Below are 26,362 nucleotides of genomic sequence, written 5' to 3'. Positions count from 1 at the left end.
TGCTTACAGAGGTGGCCTTAGCAGTAGGTGAGGCCCAGGGAGAGTGTCATATGTATGCTAAACTGAGAGTGACAAAAGAGTCTCCGATCGTGAAACCCACCTTCAGGCGTGGGGCCTGGGTGGTTGAACTAGGTGCCACCCCAAAAGGCCACCTCTGATTTCTAGTAAATAAACATCTTGCTTTATTCTGGTAAATAGCACTGGTACTTTTGAAGTCTGATAAATTATGTACATTTTGGTGTGTCCAGTAATGAACTATCAGGAACAAAAATATCATCTTTAAATCACAATAAAGAACAATTATTTTTTGTGTGTTCAGAGTATGCTTTGGGTTCGTGTGACTGGGAGAATACTGTGTATTTTGTGAGAATAAATGGTACCCCGCACGCAAATCAGCAAGTTTTGATGGTTGGGTCGGTATTTGTGCTCGCGTTGACAAGATTTCGCATTTCTGTTTAGTTTTTAATAAAATGTAAAATTTCAAAAGCACACCAAATTTAACGCAAAATTTAAGTCAACTTTGAAATGGCGTAGCTCCAACCAGGTGCAAAATTGTATCCAGACGTAAACGTATACTATAAACTCACACTTTTCCAGGTGTGCATAAGCCCTGTAAGAAACAAAAGCAATGTGAACAAACTTGTTACCATAGAGCTAGGTGTAGACATCTTGACTTGAGCTATAACAGTGTGTGGATGCTCGACTCAGAGCTAGTTTATTTACATATCGAATGCAGACGAAAGAAAATAAAAGCTGATTATTTAAAGCAATCTTCTTCCTTAATGTGTGTGTTTATGTCCTCATGTCCTCGTTTAATATGAAGCAAACCTCTGACTCGGGACAACATACACACAGCCATCAGTGATCTGAAGAAAGTAAACACGCCCTAACCTTTCCAGTCTGGACTAAGTTGACCCTAAAGCGAGTAAATGCAGGCAACAATGACGAACCTCCACTTCTGATAAGACACTAGTTCCTGAAAGCATCTCGGTAAAGACATATTAATGTTTCATTGAATAATAAAATTAGAGCACACAGTTTTGTAAACAGTTTATTGCCGCTTAATGTGCGTGAAGTGCATTATTGTCCATCACAAAGTCACCATCATTCACATATGGACACATCACATAAGGTTCATGAAAACAGGACCATGAGAAACAAGTATCAGAACAGGTTCATGGAAGTTAAGGTCCGAATCTACGGAGACGGATGATGAGTTCGGCTCTTAACTTTAGTTTTGCAGTCTACTTTTTAGCATATAATTTATTCATTCATTCTTTCATCCCTTCACTGGTATCAAATGGTGCCATGTAAAGCTTGTCCTTCAGCACCGGTTGTCGAGGGAGAGTGGACAAGTGGATAGATGCAGTGGCTCACGAGGCTCATTTCTTAGGTCTGTACGTCTTGAGCGGCTGCACGTCAGTTTTACATGGTATGGCAAGTCTGTTATACCCAGTCAGTATTTTATTTCTCTGTCTACCCGACCAGTTTTAACTACCGTCCAAGGTACACAGACGGACGACATTAAAGTGTCGTACCGGTGACACTGTCGAACCAGACCAGTTGTTCTGCGAAACGATTATTAGGCTTCAACGAAAAGTGTTGAAAATGAGTCCTGCCTCTTAGTCTCATGTGGCATGTTGACTTTTCAGACCAAGCTATATGAACGTCTAGAACAGTATTTTATTTGTCCTCAAGACCTTACATGCAAACCAGGTCTAGTGGCCCACCAAGGTGGCAACCACACTTAGTATAGTCTTAATTTCCATGGATGACAGGACAGGACGGCCACCAGAACTGAGATGGGTTCTCCTTATCATCATCATCCTTCAATTACTGGAACCATAGCCCAACTTGGAGTAAGCCAGCTCACTTGTAAGAGACCTACCAGTTCCACAGAGAGTGATTTGTATTGTTTTGTAGATTTGTATATGTGCTTCTGTGCCTTAAATCTAATTAATACAATTTTAACAACGAAAACGGGTTTAAACGAGCTTACAGTTACTTATTTTTCTACATAGGTCTCTAAACTGTAGACACATCAAATTACATTTTAAGAAATAGGAGAACTTTTTTGACACGAGCACTTTGAAATAATTCACTCTTAACTAATTGCCCTGGCTGACTGTCTACCTCATGGACTATCAGCATCAGTGCCAAGATTTAAGTTTTTGAGATATTTTAATGTAATTTTTAAGTACATTAACCACATACACTCAAATACGCGAGCACAATAAATATTTCCAGAGCTAAATGAACATGATTGTGTTCATTGGTGCTAGTAGAACAATTTCAACAAAGCCCAGAGAAAATCTGAGACAACTCATTACACAGTGCTTTGGCCACAGACGCAGTTTCAAAATAAGTTATTTCCCTTGTATTCACGTTCTACACATTATCTACACACACACACTGTCTGCTTCAAGAATAATCACTTAGTGTGTTCTTTATTCATTCATTCATTTATTCATTCATTTATTCATAGGCCCGATGGGAGTCGTGGGATGAAAATTCTGTCTTGTTTGTTTTGTCTTGAAATATAACACTGTTATTTGCGTAAACAGTACATAACATAAGTAGTGTTATATAATTTTTATAGGCACCTGTTATCTTTTTGACTTTTGAGGCAGAGTGGAGCATTTGAAAGAAACATATACGTTTTGTAAGAAGAAACAACGCAAGCTGGATAATTTAAACAATTAAAGAACTTTCTGAGAAAAGGAAAATCCTTGGTGCTTTTTATTTAATTTTGATTTTATAAAACGCAGACAGGGGCCACAAAGATACATACAATGATATGCAAAGATAGAAATATAAACAGATATTTTGCGGTTTTAGCAATTACAATTTTCTCTATCAGCAAACGAGGCCCAGACTTCAAAAACTTTCTGCCATGAACTCTAGGGAATAAGAAATTTCACTGTCTTTATCAAAGAACATAGAGGCTATGACTGTACTAAACTGTACAAGGAAAACGAAAGTTGGAGTGTGTATAAGATGTAAGTAGTACAGGATGTACTCAACCTTCAGCTCCACTTAATGTGGACATCGCACTCACACTGTTGTCTACACAGCCGCCTGATGTGTATCGCCATGGAGACAGCTTTCCAATGTTTCTCTTTTCTAATAATATTTAGTTTACACAAGCTGGCGTTTCCTTCTTGTAATACAAGTAAGTAACACAATTGTTCGTACTAAAAATGAGTTGCTATATGGTGTGTACATGTATACATATATACTACACGTAGTAGTTTATGTATATAAATGTTAAAACATTTACTTTCTCAACCATAAAAACGTTGTATATGTAATTGATAATAATCTTAAACTAATAACATACAATTACTTACAATAAAATAAAAATCAAATCTTTTCTTTAGTGACGTGTGTAACAAGACTTTGTCAAACCTTAGTTTTGTTTCTGAATAAAAACTAGTCAGTATCTGTCTGTAAATACGATTATGTCTGTATTTTCAGATGGAAAGGTGAACGTCAGTGAAATATTATCTCAAAACGAAGGAAGTTATTTAAATATTAGTTATCTTCTCAATGTTAGTGAAAACTCAGTATCTACAGACGCAGCATATATCCATGCATACGTCTGCCAAAAATACACCGACTCACATCTGTGCAAATTTACAAGGCGAGAGCAGTATCAGGACTTCACTGTGACATATGATGATGTCAGAGATGACACACTGTGTGTAGCAGAGCGTCGCTACATCACCAGCTCCATGAGGACCTGGGAGATAAAGATTTCACAGCTGCTCACTCGGTCCATCACTGCTATATATCTCTACACTCAGAATAAAACTCTACACAGACAGATAGTGCTGCAGATACCCATTGATGTGACATGTAAGTAATTAGATTTACAAACATAGCATCTCGAGTATTGTATTATTACTCGTTATTGTTGCTAAGACTGCTTGAAGTGACCACAACACACTGGGTGATTGTGAGTAAAGCAAGTTTGTTCACGATTGATTCGATCAGACGCAATCAAGTTGTGCAACTTTAAAAGACAAAGACATCAACCGATCGTTTGTTGAAGCATGCCAGAATTTTATTAAGTAGACATCTGATAATGGCTGTAGAGAGACACTTGATGGGGTTAGTTTGTCTGCACATACAAATCAACTGTGGGTGCTATGCGAGAAAGGAAACAGAAGTTCGCTACAAGAGAAACAAAATATTTGAAAGTTTAAAACAATAGGGAATTTGAATGAATGAATGAATGAAGGAGACTTATAACGCGCAAAATCCGAATCCTTGCGAAACGCTCAATGCGCCGAAATGTCACAGAAAAGTACACCAATAAAACATTAGCAGCTGCAGAAAACCAAAAGGAAAGTTAGAATCAAACGATCGGGCGGCTAAAAAAAAACAAAAAAAAAGAAAAGAAAAAGAAAAAAAGAAATAATTCATTTATTTAAAGGAATACAAAAGACAATAAAATATAACTACTAATAACATCAGTGGCATATCCAATTTATAAAAAGGTATTACACAACAAAACCCAATAAATAGCATAAAGTAAATATAAAAAAATCAAAGCCTGAGTTAATAAGCAAAAGCAACTAAATAAAAAAATACTGGATTAGAGGAAGTAAATAAAATATGTATTTGGGTTGATTCTTTCTTTACCACTAAAAAAGCTCTATGACAGTCTGTACATAATTTACTACACAGGCAGCAAGGTGCACTCTAGTGTCACTGACGTCCACGCACACAGACACATATGCGCACATACACGCGCGCATAAATAGAACGTTGAAGGAATACTTGGGAAAAAACACGGACAACAAAAAAAAACCCAAACAAACAAAAACAAATCCTCCGAAGGCCTGCTTATAAAATTTTATCAGGTGAAAAATACACAAAGTAAACTACTGGCAATTTTGTTTTTACAAAAAAAAAACAAAAAAGAAAAAAACTCTTTACGGTATCTAAGCAGAATGTATTTATGCCTGACGAACGGATAAAGTACGTGTTCTGATATTTCTCTGAAATGTCAGAGTCGTAAGCTTAAAAAAAACCGTTCAGAAAGTGCCTATCAACATGAAAGTTTATCGTATCTTTACATATTTGAATATGTCTATAAAGATAACCTTTTTATTTGTTACTGAAACTTTGATTTTCACGAGGAAATACAGTGATGCTAAAGTAATATTGCTGTTTATATTATGTTTATAAATCGTCAGTATAGATTTATGCAACATTGTAAATAAATTATGTTATTCACAATTTCAATACATTTATCAAAGACTTGGAATTAGTAGATATATCAAAGTCAGTGGGTATTCTAGACATTTTAAGATGATACAATTATCAGATTGTTTTAGTAGATGAAATTATTATTTAAGTTTCTAACTAGCTAATGAGTTGGTAAAGGAATGGGAATAAATTTATATGTACATTTTTTTCTTACTAACAGACCCATCCAAAGTCACAAATCTGACTGTAGACGGACAAGAAGCAAACAGTACTCATCTCATTAACGAGGGTGAAGTCAACGTCTGCTGCTCTTTTAACAGAGGAAACCCTCCTGCTGTCTTCGGTCTCTTAGACAAAAGTGGAAAGGATATTGCTCATAAAGTGGATAAAAACATAATAAAAATCGAGAGAGGTGAAGAGCATCTGAAGGTTTCCCTGACAGTCAGGTGTCAAGACGACTGGCCGACAGTCCGTTGTGAAGGAAACGGGTCGGAAAGAAATAGATCGGTGTCCTTTCTTGTGAGATGTAAGTAAACCGCTGAGTTTATCATTTACAGAGGTGCGGATGTTAATGAGAGACTGGGAAGTGGAGTAATCTGGTCAGTCGTAACTAAGCGACAGGTGAGAGCTGAAGGGGGGACCCGCCTCTTGCTGCACCCATCAAAGTGAAGTGGGGATAGGACTAGTTGTGTTGCTGTGTATATCCAAAGATATCAATATTCTTGCATCTATTTATAAAAACATTAGCTCTACTTGAAACCCTTATATTTTTATCCCATCTGTATGTTTTAATGAAGCATCTTTTTATTTAATTGAAAACCACATAGTCTATTTTTTTTATTTGTAACTTTTGTTCCTGATGTTTACAGGTGCTCCTCGGTTTGTTGACGGTCCTGTCACATTTGTATCCTCAGAATTGGAGAAAGTAACATTTCGTGTAAAAGCACACAAAACAATATTTAATAAATGTTTACTGACAACGACCCCGTCACAGTATACATTCATACCGAAGGTGAAGTGCAACCTTAGTGGAGAGCCTCCTAATCTGGTGTTGACGCTTCATCTGGAAGAAAACATTAACCAAGGAAGCTGGAAAATAACTCTTGGCAATGAAATAGGTTATGACATTACAACAGTGGTTATCACTGAATATTCTAGTACGTATGTCAACTCATCTTTATTATCATAAAACGAAAACACAGTAGAAAATACGAAAGTTGCCAACATATTTATTGGTTACGTTCACATTTGTGTTGGTATACTAACTGTAAAATGCAATAAATCATTTTAGTCTTTAAGTGAATGCTGATGTTTATTAGAAAAAAAGGTTTAATTAAATTACATTGTTCTATCAATGTAAATCTTACTACATCTTTTAAAAAGCTTATAAAATGTTTCATAAATACTACTGTAGGTAATATGAATAACTGTTTGTAGTATTATTAACAATGGATCTCTGTACAATAGTCATCTAGTTTGTGATGGTAAGCCGTCATTTCTCTGATAACACAAAATCTCACAGGTTAGGCTTACCTACACCTAGACAGTGTATACCAGAATCTTTCCTTGACTTACAGAGACGACAGCCCCAAGTGTCGAGTCAGTGTCTGTGACAACAACCCAGTGTGTAGAATCAGTCGGTGTATTAGCAATCGGCCTCTCGTGTGGTGGTGTCTTGCTTGTCGCTGTTATCGTCAATGTCGTCGTTTGTATTAAAATAAGGAACAGAGAACAGTAAAAACGGTAAGTTTATGTTATTTAAGATTGTGGTCTACTATTTGTACTTGTCATGGACGTTGTCGTGGGAGAATTCCTATAAAGATTGTAATACGTTTATTTTTTAAACACTTTTATTCTAAAGTTTTTATCTACCATATTGCCTCAAAGAATTACTAAGACACTTTCAGAACTAACTAGTGAAATATCTTAGGAACGAGCCTAAAGAAGGCAGCAGTCGCGTAGCATATCGAGTGAATAGCAGTAGTACAGACGTGAGTTCGCGCGTGTGTAGTGAGGTTACATGTAGTGTGTGTGTGTGCGTGTTCGCCCTGTTATTCATTGTAACGGACAAGCAGGTAGCCTGCATTTCATATCGCAGAGCCATTAACTTCTATCCATCATTTCATTATTTTTTTTTAGTATTTTACCCCGGGTCTTTCAGTCGCTGTATTTTTAGAAAAATAACTATATCGAGAAAGCGATTTGAAGAAAGACAGAAAATGATAATCAGAACTAGCAATCCCGCGTCGACCCGAACGAATTCATTCCGTCATTGCGTCGCGAATCTCGCGTTGACACCAACGTCTTCATTCCGTCATTGCGTCGCGAATCTCGCGTTGACACCAACGTCTTCATTCCGTCATTGCGTCGCGAATCTCGCGTTGACACCAACGTCTTCATTCCGTCATTGCGTCGCGAATCTCGCGTTGACACCAACGTCTTCATTCCGTCATTGCGTCGCGAATCTGGCGTTGACACCAACGTCTTCATTCCGTCATTGCGTCGCGAATCTGGCGTTGACACCAACGTCTTCATTCCGTCATTGCGTCACGGATCTCGCGTTGACACCAACGTCATCATTCCGTCATTGCGTCACGGTTCTCGCGTTGACACCAACGTCTTCATTCCGTTATTGCATCGTGGATCGGCGCGTGTCCTCACAACCACGTGACCGTGTGTTTTCTCGATGCTGGAAATCTGGAAACAACAATCAGCATGAGACAAATGGCTTCCCTAACGTAAGATTTGAACATACCTTGTAAATAAACATATTTGTCTTGAAACACAAGTCCCTTCTTCCAGCTACCTACCTGTTGGTCATGCGTATCTTGTGTTATGAGCAGTTCACGCATGCAGTTGTTTGTGTGATTAAGGGACGGGGGTCCCTGAATTGATGATTGCATGTACATCCATGAATGTTTCCGCAAAGGAGTATGAGCTTGTTAAGAGTTTTGAATACGAGAACATTGATATATCGGCTGACATGCATCTTTATGATGATTGCTTTACTTTTGCTACAAATTGTGTTTATGATCACATGTTGTGCCAAGTTTTATTAAAGAAAGAAAGATCTTCAGTCTGTAAATTTTTTTTTACTTACTTGTCACACAATATTATCAAAAAATAATTGAAAATTCTGCATATATAATGCTACAAAATTTGAAGTTTTTCCCTTAAACCATATTGGACTCATTTCTTTTTTAAAAAACAAAATTTCTTATTTAATATTTGTTTTATTGATTAATAAAATAGATTTTATCAGTTTACTTTATAGAATATGTTTGAAAAAGTCAATTCTTGTCTCTATGGGGATCCTTAAAACATGGAAATAGAATTGACATTTTGGTATAACTTCATTAATATCTCTATTTGTATTGATACTTTATATGATTGCACAAACTTGTTTAACCCACAAAACGTATTGTTTTCTTTCCTTTCTGAAGGACTCTTTCATGAAAAATAAGCAAGGGTTCTGCATGTTGAATTCATGATGCACGTTCATTCTGTGTTCTCTCAAAATCTTTTCCCTCTCCTTGTGGTTTTATCAGTTACCTACACAATGAGTGTTGTTGCTGTTCTCATACTGCCAGTCTCTCTAGCTTAGCCTGATCCTTGTCTTGGATTATTCTGTATGTTTTCTTTACCTGTTTACATTTTCTTATAATGTAATTCGTTTACCAGTGTGTTACACAAATATTGAACTCTGAAAACAGCCCTGTGTGAAATATTTTTATTATTATTAATAATTATTATTAATTATTAATATTATTATCATTTGAATTAAACTTTTATTTACCTCTCTAGAGACAAATACATTATTTCTGTGATTTTTTTCAAGGCTAAGGTAAATAAGAACCAAGGTGCCTGTCAGTTTTAAAGCTGAAATAATCGCATTTGCTAACCTACAACAGAAAACTATTCTGAGAAATTTAACATGTCGATTCAGGGTGTGTGCGTTGTTAACGTTTGGCAAAATTCATGATTTGATTCTGTTTGAACAGAATTGTTCTGTGTAATTTTACTTAGCAATCTCCGACAACAAAGTTCTAAGAGGATTAGGAGAAGTGTGTCCTGAAGATAACACTCTTTGATGTGCCCTTGGATGTGGTGAAAGAACAGGGTGGGGTGAGGTCAAGGTGGGGAAGTTGTCACCTTCATAAAAGAGACTGAGGAGACAAAATTATGAAAGTCGTTCACTGTCGGCATGAAGACCCCCCAACTGGCAGTTACAAACAGCTTTTGCCATCCTTGTTTCAGAGGGAAACTGTCAATGTAATCATTAAATAATAAACATCTATATTCTGAAAAATACTAGTATCGGAAATGTTTCCAATGCTAACACTCATTTTGAGGTATGAAACAATAATTTTTATAGGATGCTCATCATATTATAAATATTGGTAACAATTAAATGATTGCTAAGTCTTTCTTAGACAGTGACACTCCTGTTGCTGAAGCCACAAACTGCAGCCATAGCCGCAGTGTCCATGGTGAGCTTTATCCTATTTTCAAGTTGTATAAGACCTGTAAGTCTCTGATAAAACTACATGAGACTTACAGACGGACTTGCGGCCAGCAGCCTTCCTGTATAATCCCCTGATCTTTCAGTAAATTGTATTTAAATGCATTCCATTAGGCGAAACCATTTGCTAGCTTTAAGTTCTCGAGAAATCAGGCGTAGACTTTCTGTAGACTGTAAGAACACAGACTTTTAATAGACACATTCCTAGTACCGGTATTCCCAATCATGGAAATAATAATATTCCTGTTTGTGTAAGCGTGTGTGTGGAGGGGTAGGAAACGATGTCTGTGAGTGTGTACTCATATTGTCTTAATTCGGCAAAAATGTGAACATAATTCATAAACAATTAAGAATTGTTTTAAAAGCTTGTCTAATGCCAGAAAAAAATGTGTTTCTTTAGGTCTTAATGGATGTATGGATAAATTATAAACATGCGAAAAATAAGATACCCGTAAAATAAGATTAAAAGGACGTTGTATGGTTTAATCTTTGTTCGAATACAAACAGAAAGTTCAAAAACACGATTAATAACTAGATTTGCATTTTTATAAATAACCGTTTATTTGAAAATATATTTTTGTAAATCAAAATGTCCAAAATGCGTTTTATAAAAAATATAAACGAGTTAAACAGAGATTTCCACCAAGAAAATGTTGACTGTTAAAGGTTCTTTTTTTAAACAGCTTTGATATTTTAGTTTAGATATTAGTTGCACTGAATTAACCAATAGTTTAGGCAGGGTAAAAGAAAATGGCTACATACCCAATGAGAGATATTAAAAACATAAAAATGATAAATTTGAATTCTATCAAAAGCAAAATGGCTGTAGAGAACTAAATAATGAAAAATGGAGTAGAAGGGAGAAGGGTAACCTTAAATTTGTGATTCATACCATACACTGCTATTAACACTTTCGTCTAACATTTAACAAACAAATAATGACGCACTGATTTCTAAAAATTAGATATTAGTAACAATAATATACATGTATAGACTTTAGCATCTCCAATAAATTCAGCTCTGATTATAATGTATTTATACTAAAACTCTGTGTTTTAAAAAGAAGCAAAGACACGCTGTCTGTTATCAAAGAACATAGAAGCTATGACTGTACTAAACTGTACAAGGAAGACGAAAGCTTGGAGTGTTTATGAGATGTAAGTAGTACAGGATGTACTCAAACTTCATCTACACTTGATGTGGACATCACACTCACACTGTTGTCTACACAGCCACCTGATGTGTATCGCCATGGAGACAGCTTTCAAATGTTTCTTTTTTCTAATACTATTTAGCTTACACAAGCTGGCGTTTCCTTCTTGTAATTCAAGTAAGTAACACAGCTTTTTGTACTAAAAATGCGCTGCTATATGGTGTGTACATATATATACTACGCGTAGTAGTTTATGTATATAAATGTTAAAACATTTACTTTATCAACCATAAAAACGTTCTATATGTAATTGATAATAATCTTAAACTAATACCATACAATTATTTACAATAAAATAAAAATCAAATCTTTTCTTTAGTGACGTGTGTAACAAGACCTTCTCAAACCTGAGTTTTGTTTCTGAATAAAAACTAGTCGGCATATGACTGTACATGTCTGTAAATACTATTATGTCTGTTGTTTTGTTTTTTTTTTTCAGGTGGAAAGGTAAACGTTGATGAAGTATTATCTCAAAACGAAGGCAGTGTTTTAAATATTAGTTATCTTCTTAATATTAGTGAAAACTCAGTATCTACAGACACATCTCGTCTCTATGTTGACGTGTGCCAAAATAACATCAGATCACGTCTGTGCAATTTAATAAGGCCACCGCAGTTTCAGCACTTCACTGTGAAATATTACGATGTCGGAGATGACACACTGTGTGTAGCAGATCGTCGCTACTCCAACAGCTCAATGAGGACCTGGGAGATAAAAATTTCACATCTGCTCACTCGGTCCATCACTGCTATATATCTCGACACTAGCAATAAAACTCTACACAGACAGACATTACTGCAGATACCCATTGATGTGACATGTAAGTAATTAGAGTTACAAGCATATCATCTCGAGTATTGTATTATTGCTTGTTATTGTTGCTAAGACTGCTTGAAGTGACCACAACACATTGGCGATGATGAGTAAAGCAACAGTTTGTTCACGATTGATTCGATCAGACACAATCAAGTTGTGCAACTTTAAAAGACAAAAGCATCAACCGATCGTTTGTCAAAGCATGCCAGAATGTTATTAAGCACAAATCTGATAATGACTGTAGTGACACTTGATGGAGTTGGCTTGTCCTCGTATACAAATAAAATGTTAAGTGGAATGTGTGAGAAAGGAAACAGTTGTTGGCTACAGGAGAAACAAAACATACAATTAAAATTTGAAAGCTTCAAACATTATGGAATTAAAAAAGAAATATTCTTTTATAAAAAGGAATTTAAAAGACAATAAAATATAACTACTAGAAACACAAGTGGCATATCCAATGTATAAAAAGTATAAAATAACAGAACACAATAAGCAGCATTCAGTAAATATAAATAATCAAAGCCTGAGTTAATAAGCAAGCACAACTAAATAAACAAATAACGGAAGAGTGGAAGTAAATAGTATTATTTAAGTTTCTGTTTAGTAAAGAGTTGCTTAGGGAATGGGAATAAATTTATATGTACATTTTTTTTTACCTACAGACCCATCCAAAGTCACAAATCTGACAGTAGACGGACAAGAAGTGAACAGTACTCATCTCATTAACGAGGGTCAGGAAGTCAACGTCTGCTGCTCTTTTAAGAGAGGAAATCCTCCTGCTGTCTTCAGTCTCTTAGACATCAATGGAATGAAATTGCTAATAAAGTAGACAAAAGCACAATGCAAACTAAGAGTGGTGAGGAGCATCTGAAGGTTTCCCTGTCAGTCAGGTGTCAAGACGACTGGCCGACAGTTCGTTGTGAAGGAAAAGGATCGGAAAGAAATAGATCGGTGTCCTTTCTTGTGAGATGTAAGTAAACCGCTGTGTGGATCATTTACAGAAGTGTGGATGTTAATGAGAGACTGGGAAGTGGAGTAATCAGGTCAGTGGTTACTAAGTGACAGGTGAGAGCTGAAGGTGGGACCCGCCTCTTGCTGCGCCCATCAAAGTGAAGTGGTAACACGTGGATAGGACTAAGATAAACATATCTTCTTGTCGAGTGAACCTCAAGTCTCTGTCACGTGGCCTTAGTCATTCTTTTACTCCTCAACCAGAAAAGACAGAGCATCAGTAGCGGGCATGGATAACAAAATCCCTCCCCCAACACAGTATTTTTGTTCGCCTGCGATATTTCTTTGCACCTGACCTGTCTAATATGTTGCTGTGTATATTTGTGTCTGGTTAATGTGATATTTTGTGGAGAATCATATGCTTTTATTTGAATATTGTTCCCTAGGAGGTTCCTGTACTCTGTTTCACGATGAAGAAGGGATTTCCTTAGATGTTTTAGTGTTCGTGTAATCATGTTCAATAAACTGTTCCTTTTCTTGACATCCCAAACCCAGGAACTGGCAGATTATGCTGAAGGTTATAGTTTGTGTAGTGTGTATGTGTGTGTGTGTGTATTTTGGGGTAGGGTTTTTATCATGGATAGTCAACAAGTTCAATTTAGACTTATTTTATCCAAAATATCAAGATTCTTGCATTTATTTATTAAAACATTATCTCTACTTTGAAACCCTTATATTTGTATCCCATTTGTATGTTCTAAAGAAACATCTTTTTATTTAATTAAAAACCACCTATAGTCTGTTTTTTATTTGTAACTTTTGTTCCTGATGTTTGCAGGTGCTCCTCAGTTTGTTGACGGTCCTGTGACACTTGTATCCTCAGAATTTGAGAAAGTAACATTTCGTGTAAAAGCACACACAACAATATTCAATGAATGTTCCCTGACACCGACCATATTACAGGAAGCATTCTTGCCTAAGGTGAAGTGCAGCCTGAGTGGAGAGCCTCCTAATCTGGTGTTGACGCTTCATCTGGAAGAAAACATTAACCAAGGAATCTGGAAAATAACTCTTGGCAATGAAATAGGTTATGGCATTACAACAGTGGTTATCACTGAATATTCTAGTACGTATGTCAACTCATCTTTATTACCATAAAACGAAAACACAGTAGAAAAAATGAATACTCTCAACAGGGCTTCTGCTTACGCAAAAAATTGCGTACAGTACGCATTAAAAGTTCGGAGGACCCCTTCAATTTTCGTCAATGGGGTCCCCTTCAAATTTGGGCGAAGAACAGGGACCCCTTAAAAATCTGAAGAAGGGGTCCCTGGGACCCCAAAGAATTTAGCCTTAGCAGAAGCCCTGCTCTCAACATGTTTATTGGTTGCGTTCACATTTTTGTTGGTATACCAACTGTAAAATACAATAAATCATTTTAGTCTTAAGTTAATTTTGCTTTTTATTAGAAAAAAGGTTTATTTAATTCACATTATTATATCAATGTAAATCTTATTACATCTTTTAAAAATCTTCATTAATATGACTGCAGGTAATATGAATTACTGTTTGTAGTATTATTAACTATTGATCTCTGTACAATAGTCATCTAGTTTGTGATGGTAAGACGTCATTTCTCTGATAATACTAAAAACTCACATGTTAGGCTTACCTACACCTAGACTGTGTATACCAGAATCTTTCCTTGACTTACAGAGACGACATCCCCAAGTGTAGAGTCAGTGTCTGAGACAACAACCCAGAGTGTAGAGTCAGTCGGTGTACTAACAATCGGCCTCTCGTGTGGTGGTGTCTTGCTTGTCGCTGTTATCGTCAATGTCGTCGTTTGTATTAAAATAAGGACCAGAGAACAAAAAAACGGTAAGTTTATGTTAGATAAGATTGTGGTCTACTATATATAGTTGTCAGGGAAGTTGTCAGGGGAGAGTTTTTAAAGTTTGTAATCTGTTTATTTTTTATACACTTTAATTTTAAAGTTTTTAGCTACCATGCTGTCTCAAGGAATTGCTAAGGCACTTTCATAACTAACTAGTGAAATATCTTAGGAAAGAGCCTAAAGAAGGCAGGAGTCGCGTATCACATCGAGTGAATAGCGTGAGTACAGACCTGAGTTCGCGCGTGTGTTTGTGAGGTTACATGTAGTGTGTGTGCGTGTTTGACATGATATTCATTGTAACGGACAAGCAGTTAGCCTGCATATCATCACGTAGAACCATTAATTTCCATCAATCATTTCATTATTTTTTAGTATTTTTTATTCAGTCGCTGTATTTTTTAGAAAAATAAATATATCGAGAAAGCGATTTGAAGCAAGACAGAAAATAATAATCAGAACTAGCAATCTCGCGTCCATCCGAACGAATTCATTCTATGATTGCGTCACGAATCTCGCGTTGACACCAACGTCTTCATTCCGTGATTACGTCGCGAATCGGCGCGTGTCCTCACAACCACGTGACCGTGTGTTTTCTCGATGATGGAAATCTGAAAACAACAATCAGCATGAGACAAATGGCTTCCCTAACGTAAGATTTGAACATACCTTGTAAATAAGCATATTTGTCCTGAAACACAAGTCCTTTCTTCCAGCTACCTACCTGTTGGTCATGCATACCTTCTGTTCTGAGCAGTTCACGCATGCAGTTGTTTGTGTGATTAGGGGACGGGGGTCCATGAATTGATGAGTGCATGCACATCCATGACTGTTTCTGCAAAGGAGTATGAGCTTTATACGAGTTTTGCATGCAAATATATATATATATCGGCTTACACGCTTGCTTATGAGAATTACTTTTTTTGCTACAAATTGTGTTAATATCTTCAGTCTGTACATTTTCTTTACTTACTTCTCACAAAATATTATCACAAAATAATTATAGTTACTCTTTTATATATCATTCTACAAAATTTGGAAGATTTTCTCTTAAACCATATTGGACTAATTTATTTTAAAAAACAAAATTACTGATTTACTATTCATTTTATTGATTAATAAATTAGATTTTAGCAGTCCACTTTATAGTATTTGTTTGAAAAAATCAATTCTTGTCTCTATGGTGATCCTTGAAACATGGAAATATAAATGACAGTTTGATATAATTTTATTAATATCACTATTTTTATTGATACTTTATAAGTTTATATGATTGCACAAGCTTGTTTAACCCACAAAACTTATTGTTTTCTTTCCTTTCCTTTCCGTACGACTCTTTCAAGAAAAACTAAGCAAGAGAGGGTTCTGCATGTTGAATTCATGATGCACGTACATTCTGTGTTCTCTCAAAATCGTTTTCAAGTCCTTGCGGTTTTACCAGTTACCTCCTCAATGAGTGTTGCTGCTGTTCTCAAACTGCCAGTCTCTTTAGCTTAGCCTGATCCTTGTCCTGGATTGTTCTGTATGTTTTCTTTACCTATTTACATTTACTTAACAGCCTGGTTTAAAATATTTATTATTATTATCATTTGAATTAAATTTTATTTGGCTCTCTGGAGAAAAATACATTATTTGTTGGATTTTTTTAAAGGGTCAGGTACATAAGAACCAAAAGTGTCTGGCAGTTGTATATCTGAAAAAATCACATTTGCTAACCTGCAACAGCTGAAAGCTATCCTTAGAATTTTGACATTGAGATTCTGAGTATTAGGCTGAATCGTATACAATTTCCTTATTTCCTATAAGTCAAATATCTTGGTAGGATTGACTATGTCTCGTGGGAATGAAGTACTGAAGTGGGAGAGGAACCAAAGAACCCACAAAAGTAATGTGGATTCAGCTTCAAACGCAAGGTGGGGCAGTTGTCCCCTCAAAAAAGAGACTGAGGAGGCAAAACTATGAAAATCGTTCACTGTCAGCATGAAGTCCCCCCAAATGACAGTCAAAAGCAGCTTTTGCTATCCTTGTTTCAGAGGGAAACTGTCAATGTAATCATTAAATAATAAACATCTATATTCTGAGAAATACTAGTATAGAAAATTTTTCCAATGCTAACACTCATTTTGAGGTATGAAACAATAATTTTTAGAGGATGCTCATTATATTATAATTAAATGGTAACAATTAAATGATTGTTAAGTGTTTCTTAGACAGTGACACTCCTGTTGCTGAAGCCACAAACTGCAGCCATAGCCGCAGTGTCCATGGTGAGCTTTATTCTATTTTCAAGTTGTATAAGACCTGTAAGTCTCTGATAAAACTACATGAGACTTACAGCCGGACTTGCGGCCAGCAGCCTTCCTTTATAATCCCCTGATTTTTCAGTAAATTTTAATTTAAAACTATTCGGGACCTTCCTATTCAGATTTGTCATAAATAGCTCTGCAAACTTCACTTGTATAGGAATGAACAATGGACCTTATTCATCTCAAATCTTCCGGCTACAAGTACCAAAGGTTACAATAACTTCCTGTGTCTGTATGATGCTGGTCTCATGAGGCAAAGTGGCAGAAAGCATTAAAATACAGCAATAGAAATAGACTGTTTGGCAGGAACATGTACTAATCTTTCTTATGAATATAAGAAAATACCAACTAAATAAATAACCTCCCAATTTCCTCCCACTGCATGGCAAAACAACTAATTGTGAATTATAGTTGCAGGCAACCTCTGTTAGAAACTTGTTCTCTTTATGTAGTGAAGTATTGAATGTCAATAAATTGTGTTTCTATTTTGGGTCAGTTCAATTACTTTAAGAAATATCTACTTATTCATTTACTCACTTGGACATTCATGTATACACAGATCCAATGATATCTACAAATGTCTTAATACTATTTGCTGCTAAAAAGCAGATGTAGTATGCTCATATAGGCATTATCATTATTATGTTTCCACTGTACCAGATAAACTTAGACAGGACCATAGTGTTTGATTATTTGGAGTGAGACTAAGTGCTCAATGTCTAAGTATTGAATTTAATGAGCATTGATTGATAAGCTTTTAAAAACACAATCACAAAAATGACTTCATTAAGATGCAAAAAATACAAACAAACACACACATACACAAATGTACCTGCAACCATTGTTTTTGAAAGTCTGCTTATGCTATATCAGCTTTATTATTCATGTACATGTAACATTTGTTTCAGAAAAAGGATGTACACAAGAATATCTAGTCCTCAGCAAGTGATCCAGCAGTGGAAGCTGTTCTGACCAAAGTAATCATAGAGACAGAATCCCCAAATGTACTTGTCTTTACAGATTTCATGGCTCATTTTTTTTCAAATCTGACAAACCCTAAAGTTTTATGTAATAAAACATGTTTTAGTTGATTGCAGATTTGTGCTGCATTGGTTTCTGATAGTAAGTAGGGAAAATGGTGATTTAAGTCTATATTTTTAAATTCTTTTCCAAATGAATTAATTTCTTAGACAGTCATACCTGATGCCTGTTAAAGTAATAATAATATTATTGTGTTTGCATTATTCCAGATAAACGTGGACTGGACTGTAGTGTTTGGTTATTTGGAATGGAATTATGTGTTCAGTTTCTAACCCTTCATCTATGGGCGGAGTTTGATGAACGTTCAGTGATAATCTTCCATGAACATGGTCAAGCAAAGGACTTAAAAAACCTGCAATCAGCATACACTGTCGAAAGATGCCACCTATCGTGTCGTGATAATCATATGTGAGAAGAGTTTTGTAAGTGATAATAATTCATTTCTCTGTAAAAGAGAATAAGTATTAAACAAGGTGGAGACAATCAAATATTTTCAGAGTTAATATTAAACAGAAACAGATTAGAAGTAACATATACTTTTATAGAATAATGTTATTTAATGTAGGCTATTTGTGGGTGAATGTGTTGCACTGAGAAGACACTTGACAAAAATATAAGTTCCTGAAAGAAAACTGCACACGCAATCACACACACACACATGCGTATATACACACATGCCCACACATAGACACACATACATCACCACTCTATAAGCTAGGTCATCATGTTTAGTCAAATGTTTTAGGAACATCAGTTCTGATCAAAACTATATATTCTAATTATTGCTGTTCAATGTTAGCCACAAATTATGATTCCTTCATATCTTGTCAGAATGTGAAATTCTTGTTACTCTGTCTAATATATATCAGGCAGGGCTACGCACAGTATCATATTGGATTTTCACAATCTAGTCTTCTACATTTTTTTCCACTTAAGTCAAAAATTGTAAATTGTTAAGAGATTGTAAATATATACATATGTCTATCAATTATATATATATTTTTTCCATATATCCTCATCATCATTATTAGCAGCAGCATTTTTTTATTTTGTGTAAGGTTCTCTCTAACATGTAGTAGTTTTGCACACACACACAGACACACACACACACCAATATACAAATTATAAACTAATAGACAAGACCTAAATAGACAAATTTCTGTCCTGGGTATCCTCGACAGAGTCTGTTTTGATTTGATTTGATTTGATTTTGAATTGTTTATGGCAGTGGAAAGGATGATACACTGTGATACACTGTGGGAACACTATCACAGCCATGCTGACATCATTGTACTGCATACTTTAATAGTTCCTTAGACTAGATCAGCTGACCCATTGGATTGTTTCACACTGATTTATATGCCATGTGATATGTTTATATGCCCATTGATTTCTGTGCCCTGTGTCACCCACTCCATTCTATCATGTAAACACATCGCTTTCTCATCCTAAACACAAATTTGTAAGTAAACGTGTGTGCATGTGTGTAGGTGTATTAGTTTAAGTTACTCCTTGAGGAGCATAGGGCCATGTGTAGGCATATAATATGTTAGTTTTTGAGAGAAAGTGTGTGTGTGTGTGTCTGTGTGTGCCATACACTGCTGATGGGCTTGTGCAAGATATACTCACATTCATTTCATATAAATGTCTGTCTTTTTACCTTCACTCCAATTAGATTTTTTTTGGTATGAAAAGCGCTGTTTTACAATTCATTTGCTGAATCATTCTTTGTTTTTCATTCTATTATTTTTTTCCATATTGCTTACTTAGTTGATATTGTCCACATGATACATCATAAAAACCAAAGATCTTAACTAATAGTTAAAGGGAGGTAAGTTGGCCTAACTGCTACTATACAACTTTGAAGTACTGAAAAAAATTATTATCTAAACTTTATATGCTTCCACAGAAAAGCTAAAAATAAAACAATTTTTTGTGATATAAGGGGACTAAATTGAGTTATAATACTGGCTGCAGGTAAACAGAAGAAAAAGGTGTGGAAGCTTACAAAGGTGGCCTTAGCAGTAGGTGAGGCCCAGGGTGAGTGTCACATGTATGATGAGGTGAGGGTGACAAAAGAATCTGTTATCATGAAACCCCCTCATTTGTGGGACCTGGGTTGGTGCCTTAGGCGCCACCCCAAAAGGCCGCCTCTGATTCCTACTAAATAACTGTATATCTTTCTTTATTCTGCTAAATAGCACTATAGTACTTTTGAAGTCTGATAAATTGTATACATTTTGGTGTGCCCGGTAGTGTATTGGTTAAAACATTTGCTTGTTATCATTGCAGTGATAGACCTTTGGTTCAGATCTCATCTTGGGACATTCTCTATATGTGATGCCTTTATAAGCTGGTCATTGCGGGTTTTCTCCAGCTTTCATTCCGTTCCTCTCCCATCAAAGTCCAAACTAAAATCAACCAGCATAAAATTTACAATGAATCAAGATTTTAATTTGAGTGAAACATTAATCTCATATAGGACATTCTGTTCTGTATTTTTTCTCACCATTTTGGGATTCTCAGTTACTCTTTATTCATATCACTTATATATAGATCACTCATATATTATGTTGGTGTTTGTGTGTCTGTATATGGATGTATGATTGCTGGATTTTTGGTTAACTTTTATTTGCAACAAACTGAGCTCAGCTATACATGTACACACCGGAAAAGTGCTCTACAAATTATATTATTATTGGTAAAGTGACAAATTATTTTCTGAGGTCATTTGGTTTTCTCTTGAGCCCAGTGGTCAAAGGGAGTTAATTTGGTTTCACTGCACTGAGACAACTGTATCATAAAAGAGCTTGAGTTGAATTAAAATCTTTGACTAAGTAAACAAAGTTAATGAGTTCTCTTTTATGTAACCTATAACCATGTCACTGCTTCTATTTTATCGTTCATCTAGGTCTAAGTTATATATATATGTACAAATCATGCATTTGTTGCCTTTGCTATTTGGAGAGTAAATATCTACTGAATCTCAGAATAATTTTATGTATCTATCAATCATATTTCCTAATTTGAAATAATGGGAATACTGATGTAAAAAGATAGGTGTTTTTGAGAAATACTCAAACGCTCGCATGCATGTATCTGATATGTTGCTCTTGATATACCCTGTGACTTTAAACACTTTAAATCCAGTTTAATTTAATGCAGTCTATAGCTTAATGTACAAGACTTCCGAGGGTCAAATTAAATTCCAGTTACTAATGCGACAAAACTTGAACATGTCGAGACACGAAATACATTTAATACAGTTCCCCTTCTCTACTCTGCGTCACATTTCTCATATTTTCCTGATTTTAGTTTCACTCTACAATGACTCATTCCTTTTTCCTCGGACTTTTCAAAACCCTTTCAAATGATTTTCAATTTACATAGAAAACCAGTTTAAATTGTTCTCAAAATTACATTTTGAACAATAAAAAACTTGTGTTTAATAAGTCTTAAAGTATGTACGTACGAATGTGCGTGTGTATGTAAGTTTCTTTAAATGTCATAAGGCGTGTATAAACTTGAACCAAATGTTTAATAAATACATTACTTTCTACACACCGTGTTACTTATTTACAAACATACCAATACAATTTTTGCTTCTACGATATTTTATTTTCATATTACATCTCTTTTGTAGTCTGCTCATTTCTTTGTAGTGACATATCAGTCTTAGTCCTCATTTAAATTACTTACAGGACGTGAAATGTTAAATGATAAACAGGTTCAAATGCTCATAAGGGAAAAGTGTCGAAAGATAAAAACGATTCAATAAAAAAGGATGTAAAGGCTATGTCAGAACATTAATTTTATTTAAAAGAAGATTACAGTGATTTAGTGGAGAAAGAAACAACACTCATAAGCTTTAGAGGGATAGAATACAACATAACAGTCTTTACATAATAATGAAGGACACTCCTAATCTGTTCTGCTCTGATACATCTTGTACACTAAAACGTTTGGAAAGTATAAGCACAGAATAGGTAAGTCGTAAGGTAACTGTTTATCGTTACCTTACCCTGATAATGCCCTTTCTCTAACTTTAAATTTGCGCACATCGTGAATATTTTCTTTAATCGACATTTCTAAAGAAGAAAGTGATTGACAGAGTTCGAGAAAAATGTCTTTAATAAAAATTTAAATGTCTAGAGATCATACGTTATGTTTTAATGAAAACTGCATTCCATGTACGTGGTCACATGTATATACATATTCAAAATGATAGTTGCTAATGTATAATCCAAGAAACAGAATCGCAGTAGCTTTCCTTTTCTGAACTGTCATCTTCATCAACAGACATGCTTAGTAATAAACACATCATGACAATATTTGAATTTCAAATGCGTGGATAAGCTTTCTATTTAATGTCGCGTTTTTGCCAATAAGTTTGCAAAGCTCCCGCATAATGTTTATAAATCTTTACAACTTTTTAACGACTTTAAGATGACAAAGGATCTTTATTTAGAAATTACCTTCTACGCAGTCTTTCGATACACCGCATTAAAGTTATATATATATATGCGACATGTGAACGACAAAGGAAAGAAAGTGCAAAGTCATATGTGTGATTAACCGAGGGCAGGGGCAGGTAATGCTTTTCTCTTGCTGACGTACAGCTTAAAAAAAGTCTAGTAACATAATCCCCATTAATACATCATGCGATAAAAGCTTCAATAATCTGTGTGTTTATGTGTAGATTCTGCGTTTTACAATGCTATCACTGGCTCAGAAAGAAACAGAGATGTAAAAGAAATTGCGACATACTCTCACTAAGCCGAACAAAAGGTCACACACACACACATATATACAATCACAGGGGATAGAGAGATACATGATATAAAGTCACATGATATCTTCATCTCTTGTGAACCTGTAACTAAAATTAACTGTTGAGTTAGAGAAGGGATATTACTATAGTACAGGTAGTCTGTAACTTTTCTGTTTAAATTTCTGGTAAAATACGTCCGCTTGTTATTTGCCTGTGGTGCTTCCGACTTCGAGAACAGCTTCCTTCTTTATCAACAACTTCCTCAAAGTATGTTACGCCTAAATTTACAGAGAAGTACTTTGTTCACGAGATTTCAGCTCCAAAATAGCTTTTCCTCGAAAATGTTTTTCCTCTGATACAATGAAATACGCTCACAAGTGCTGGTTTGTCACAGAGTGCTTACATAATAAATCTGAAAGAAATCTGTGTAATTTTTCACAATTTTTATTAACTGCCTTTTTATATTTCCTTTTTAAGTTGAAGAAGCAGGCGGTCAAATGCTGATTTTACCAGTAGTAAGATGGCTGCGTAGTTTCATCTAAGCGCGCAGGGGCTGTTAGTAATTGTTATATCAAGAATATATACACATCTGTTCCTGTTTGCATTTATTGCTCGGTAGGATACTAATACCTGTTTTCCCTGACGACTATTTCACATACTCATTTGTTTCGTGAATTTTATTTCTAATAATACTTCTGTCGGTAAAATTGGAGAACGTGGCCAATGACTTGTGCTTAAAATTGGACATAATTTCGAAACTCAGTGACTTGTCAAAGTTTTACGCTCAGAGGAATTCCCAACACATGTACCGCTTCCGCTAATGTACGCAAACGTCCCACCCACCTGAATACACACCCTTTGCACAAACACGGCTAAAGGGAAACACTCTCCGTAGTCTTACACTTACTCATATGGTACACGGACGTTTTGCCGACCGGCGTTTCGCCGCCGGACGTTTCGGCGCGGGGCACTTCATTTCGGCATTTCACGCGGGACCTTTAGCCGAAGTCAAGTGTGTGACGCCCTTAGCTCACACATTTCTCTCGCCATTGTATCAATGTATCAGTGAACTCTCTCTCACTATCCCTCCTCATGTGAACCGTCAGCTCACACATTTCTCTCGCCATTGTATCAAAGTTTTTTCTCAAAGCTGTTGCGCATAATCTGTGACAATCAAAGTGAACTGTCTGTGAAGTCTGTGTGTAAAATTTGTTTGAAATAAAGAATTATTGTGTAATCTAGTAGTTACTTTCATTCTTTGAGAAGTAAGTAAGCTCTCTCTAACTCTGACATAATGCGGCGAAACGTCCGTCGGTGAAACGTCCGCACAAGTACTCGTATACCTACGGGTACACCCACACACATGATCATGATGATGATGAATTGAGAATTTACAAAGAGTAATATCTCAGCGAAGGACGGACTCATTGCAATGAAATAAGATCACAAAATAATCACACTAGAAAGAAGAACAATGCGATGACTCGCTGCGTTTCTGAAAATTTAACGATAACGATTCTAGAAAAAAAGGGTTAGTGACATCGGGAAAATACTGACAAGATATAAAATGTGAAGACGTGTTATTATATGAAACTGAATGTAGGAGTGGACATTTTAAAGAGGAAGACGATAATGGAGGCTTTTATCCGCCTTTATCACTTCACACACACTCAGCTAGACACTCTCAAGTGCTTGCTCCCACTTGCTTGTGCATAGCAATTGAAAAGACAGTTACTGTGAGAAATACAAATAAGTAGAGTTAACAAAATCAAACAGCATATAGTATAGAGATTAGATACTCACATACACGTGTTCGGACGTTTTGCCGACCGGCGTTTCGCCGCATTATTAATCTTGGCACATTGTTGTAACCACTGACAATGATCTCTCTTGGCATTAATTATTGCACACACTGCCTTGCATCAGGTGCTTGAAGCCATGACAAGAATAGCTCGGTGGTTGTATCACGTCCTCCCCTCACCTTAGACCAGGGGTGGACAATTAATTTTCCCAAGGGGCCGCATGAGACATTGGGATGGTTTTAGAGGGCTGGACTAATAGTTAACTCAGTTTTACCCAATACTGTACATATAGTATATATACTGGCGGGTGGGCCAGCAGGCGGGCCGGTCAGAGACAGGAGGCGGACCGGATCCGGCCCGCGGGCCGGCCTTTGCCCAGGTCTGCCTTAGACAGCAAGAAGTTGAGATGATGATAACGATAAGCTTCTTCAGCCACTGTCTGACATTAGTTGCTGATGGCAAGAACCTTCAAATTTCGAAAGGATAGATACGCTGTAGATATTTAAAAGTGTTAAATGGCTCAAAGAGAATGAAATTAGCCTTTTACTAAAACATATCCCAAAAAACACACTTGTCCTAAAGCACATGCGCACCTAACTTTCAAGAGAAGGTAAAGGCAGCAACAGTTTGATGTATAAAAGCTGGTCTAACAGTTTTTTTTAGATATGTATCCTAAGTCAGTCTCAAGGGATCTTTAACGAGGGTAAGAGAGGGGAAAACAAAAAGAAATATCAATTCGGGCTTATCGAGGACAAGAGATGCCAGAGAGGAAGGAGTATGCCTCAATATTTGGCAAGGATTTTGTAACCGCCACTGTCAGAAAATACCTTTAGACTCATATTATTAAGATTATCATAATTTACTATATAAAGGTATGTCTTCACAATTTAGTGAGTGAATCTATATGAGTAGATCTATATACCGCTGTGTTTAAAACATTAATATAATTATGGGGTTGGACAGCTTCGATCATATTAGAACACGTATAGTGCAAACGATTTAGTTCAAGTTTTCTTTCTAGCTGTTTGTTGTTTTGATGTGTATGGATATGTTTGTCAGATATCACAAAATAAGCTAGAACCCAAAGTCTTATGCGTCATCATGTCTAAAGTTTAGTGTGGAGTGGATCAGGTCATACATTATCAAGGACTAAAGCTCTATAACATGGAGAGCTCGTATTCCTCAGTGATACAAGAAAAATGGCCGGAATATAAGCAATGACTGTAAGACTTTCACATGAATTCTCTAACGTGGTTTTAAAACATCCATAAGGAACTGAACAAATCTACTTTTGGAGAACACCATGCAAAAAGAAAAAAAACAACTTCACAACCATCACATGCAAGTTTCCATGTTCATATTCATCCCACGTCCTTCAGGCATTCGAGAACATGTGTCTAAAGCGGATGCTCCTTGGATGTGGTGCAGGGTTAATAAAACAAATAACATTATGTATACGACGTCCGTAACATTCGTCGGTCATCAGGAACCCCTTCGTGTTAATTGTGAAGGAGTGCAAGTTTGCTTGGTATGGTCATGTGACCCGACACGACACTCTCCGACTGTCCTTCAAGTTATCTTGAAGGGAGGTCGACGCCAAATGGTTGGAGGAGAAAAAATTTTCTTTGGAATTTTTTTTTTTGTAACAAAATATCCATTGGATGAAAAGACTTTATTTTTTGTCGACACTTTGAGTACATATCCAGCTTTCTGAGTGTCTCAAAATGCTTAAAATTATAATGAATGCAACAGCCAACTGGCGAACCTCATTGGTAGAAAACTATTCATTAGTCATCATTATCATCAGTTGATACATGTTGATGCTA

General features: G+C 35.9%; 1 protein-coding gene across 12 annotated transcripts in view; it reads left to right on the top strand.

Annotated features, from left to right (window-relative positions):
- The window catches only part of LOC112569622, a 32,507-nt gene extending 11,095 nt beyond the window's left edge, over positions 1 to 21,412 (top strand). Inside the window, exons 1-8 of one of the 12 annotated variants that reach the window (XR_003100476.1) lie at positions 2,951 to 3,172; positions 3,478 to 3,858; positions 5,438 to 5,743; positions 13,561 to 13,848; positions 14,439 to 14,603; positions 16,831 to 16,883; positions 17,831 to 17,926; positions 18,229 to 21,412. Coding sequence is in view for 3 of the 12 variants with exons in the window: in XM_025247455.1 (XP_025103240.1) it covers positions 3,040 to 3,172; positions 3,478 to 3,858; positions 5,438 to 5,743; positions 13,561 to 13,848; positions 14,439 to 14,603; positions 16,827 to 16,883; positions 17,831 to 17,871 (1,371 nt within the window). In the remaining 9 variants the exon portion in view is untranslated. Of the gene's footprint in view, positions 1 to 2,947; positions 3,173 to 3,477; positions 3,859 to 5,437; positions 5,744 to 6,086; positions 6,375 to 6,794; positions 9,708 to 13,560; positions 13,849 to 14,438; positions 16,530 to 16,816; positions 16,884 to 17,830; positions 17,927 to 18,172 lie in introns of those variants that run through there. The other 11 variants (XR_003100475.1, XR_003100474.1, XR_003100473.1 and 8 more) reach the window with 11 other exon arrangements.
- The last annotated feature ends 4,950 nt before the right edge of the window (positions 21,413 to 26,362 follow it).

Source organism: Pomacea canaliculata, linkage group LG7 (genome assembly GCF_003073045.1).
Source record: "Pomacea canaliculata isolate SZHN2017 linkage group LG7, ASM307304v1, whole genome shotgun sequence".
NCBI classification, from domain to species: Eukaryota; Metazoa; Mollusca; class Gastropoda; order Architaenioglossa; family Ampullariidae; genus Pomacea; species Pomacea canaliculata.
Note: the sequence above shows the minus strand (reverse complement) of the source record. Positions and strands in the feature narration are given on the sequence as shown.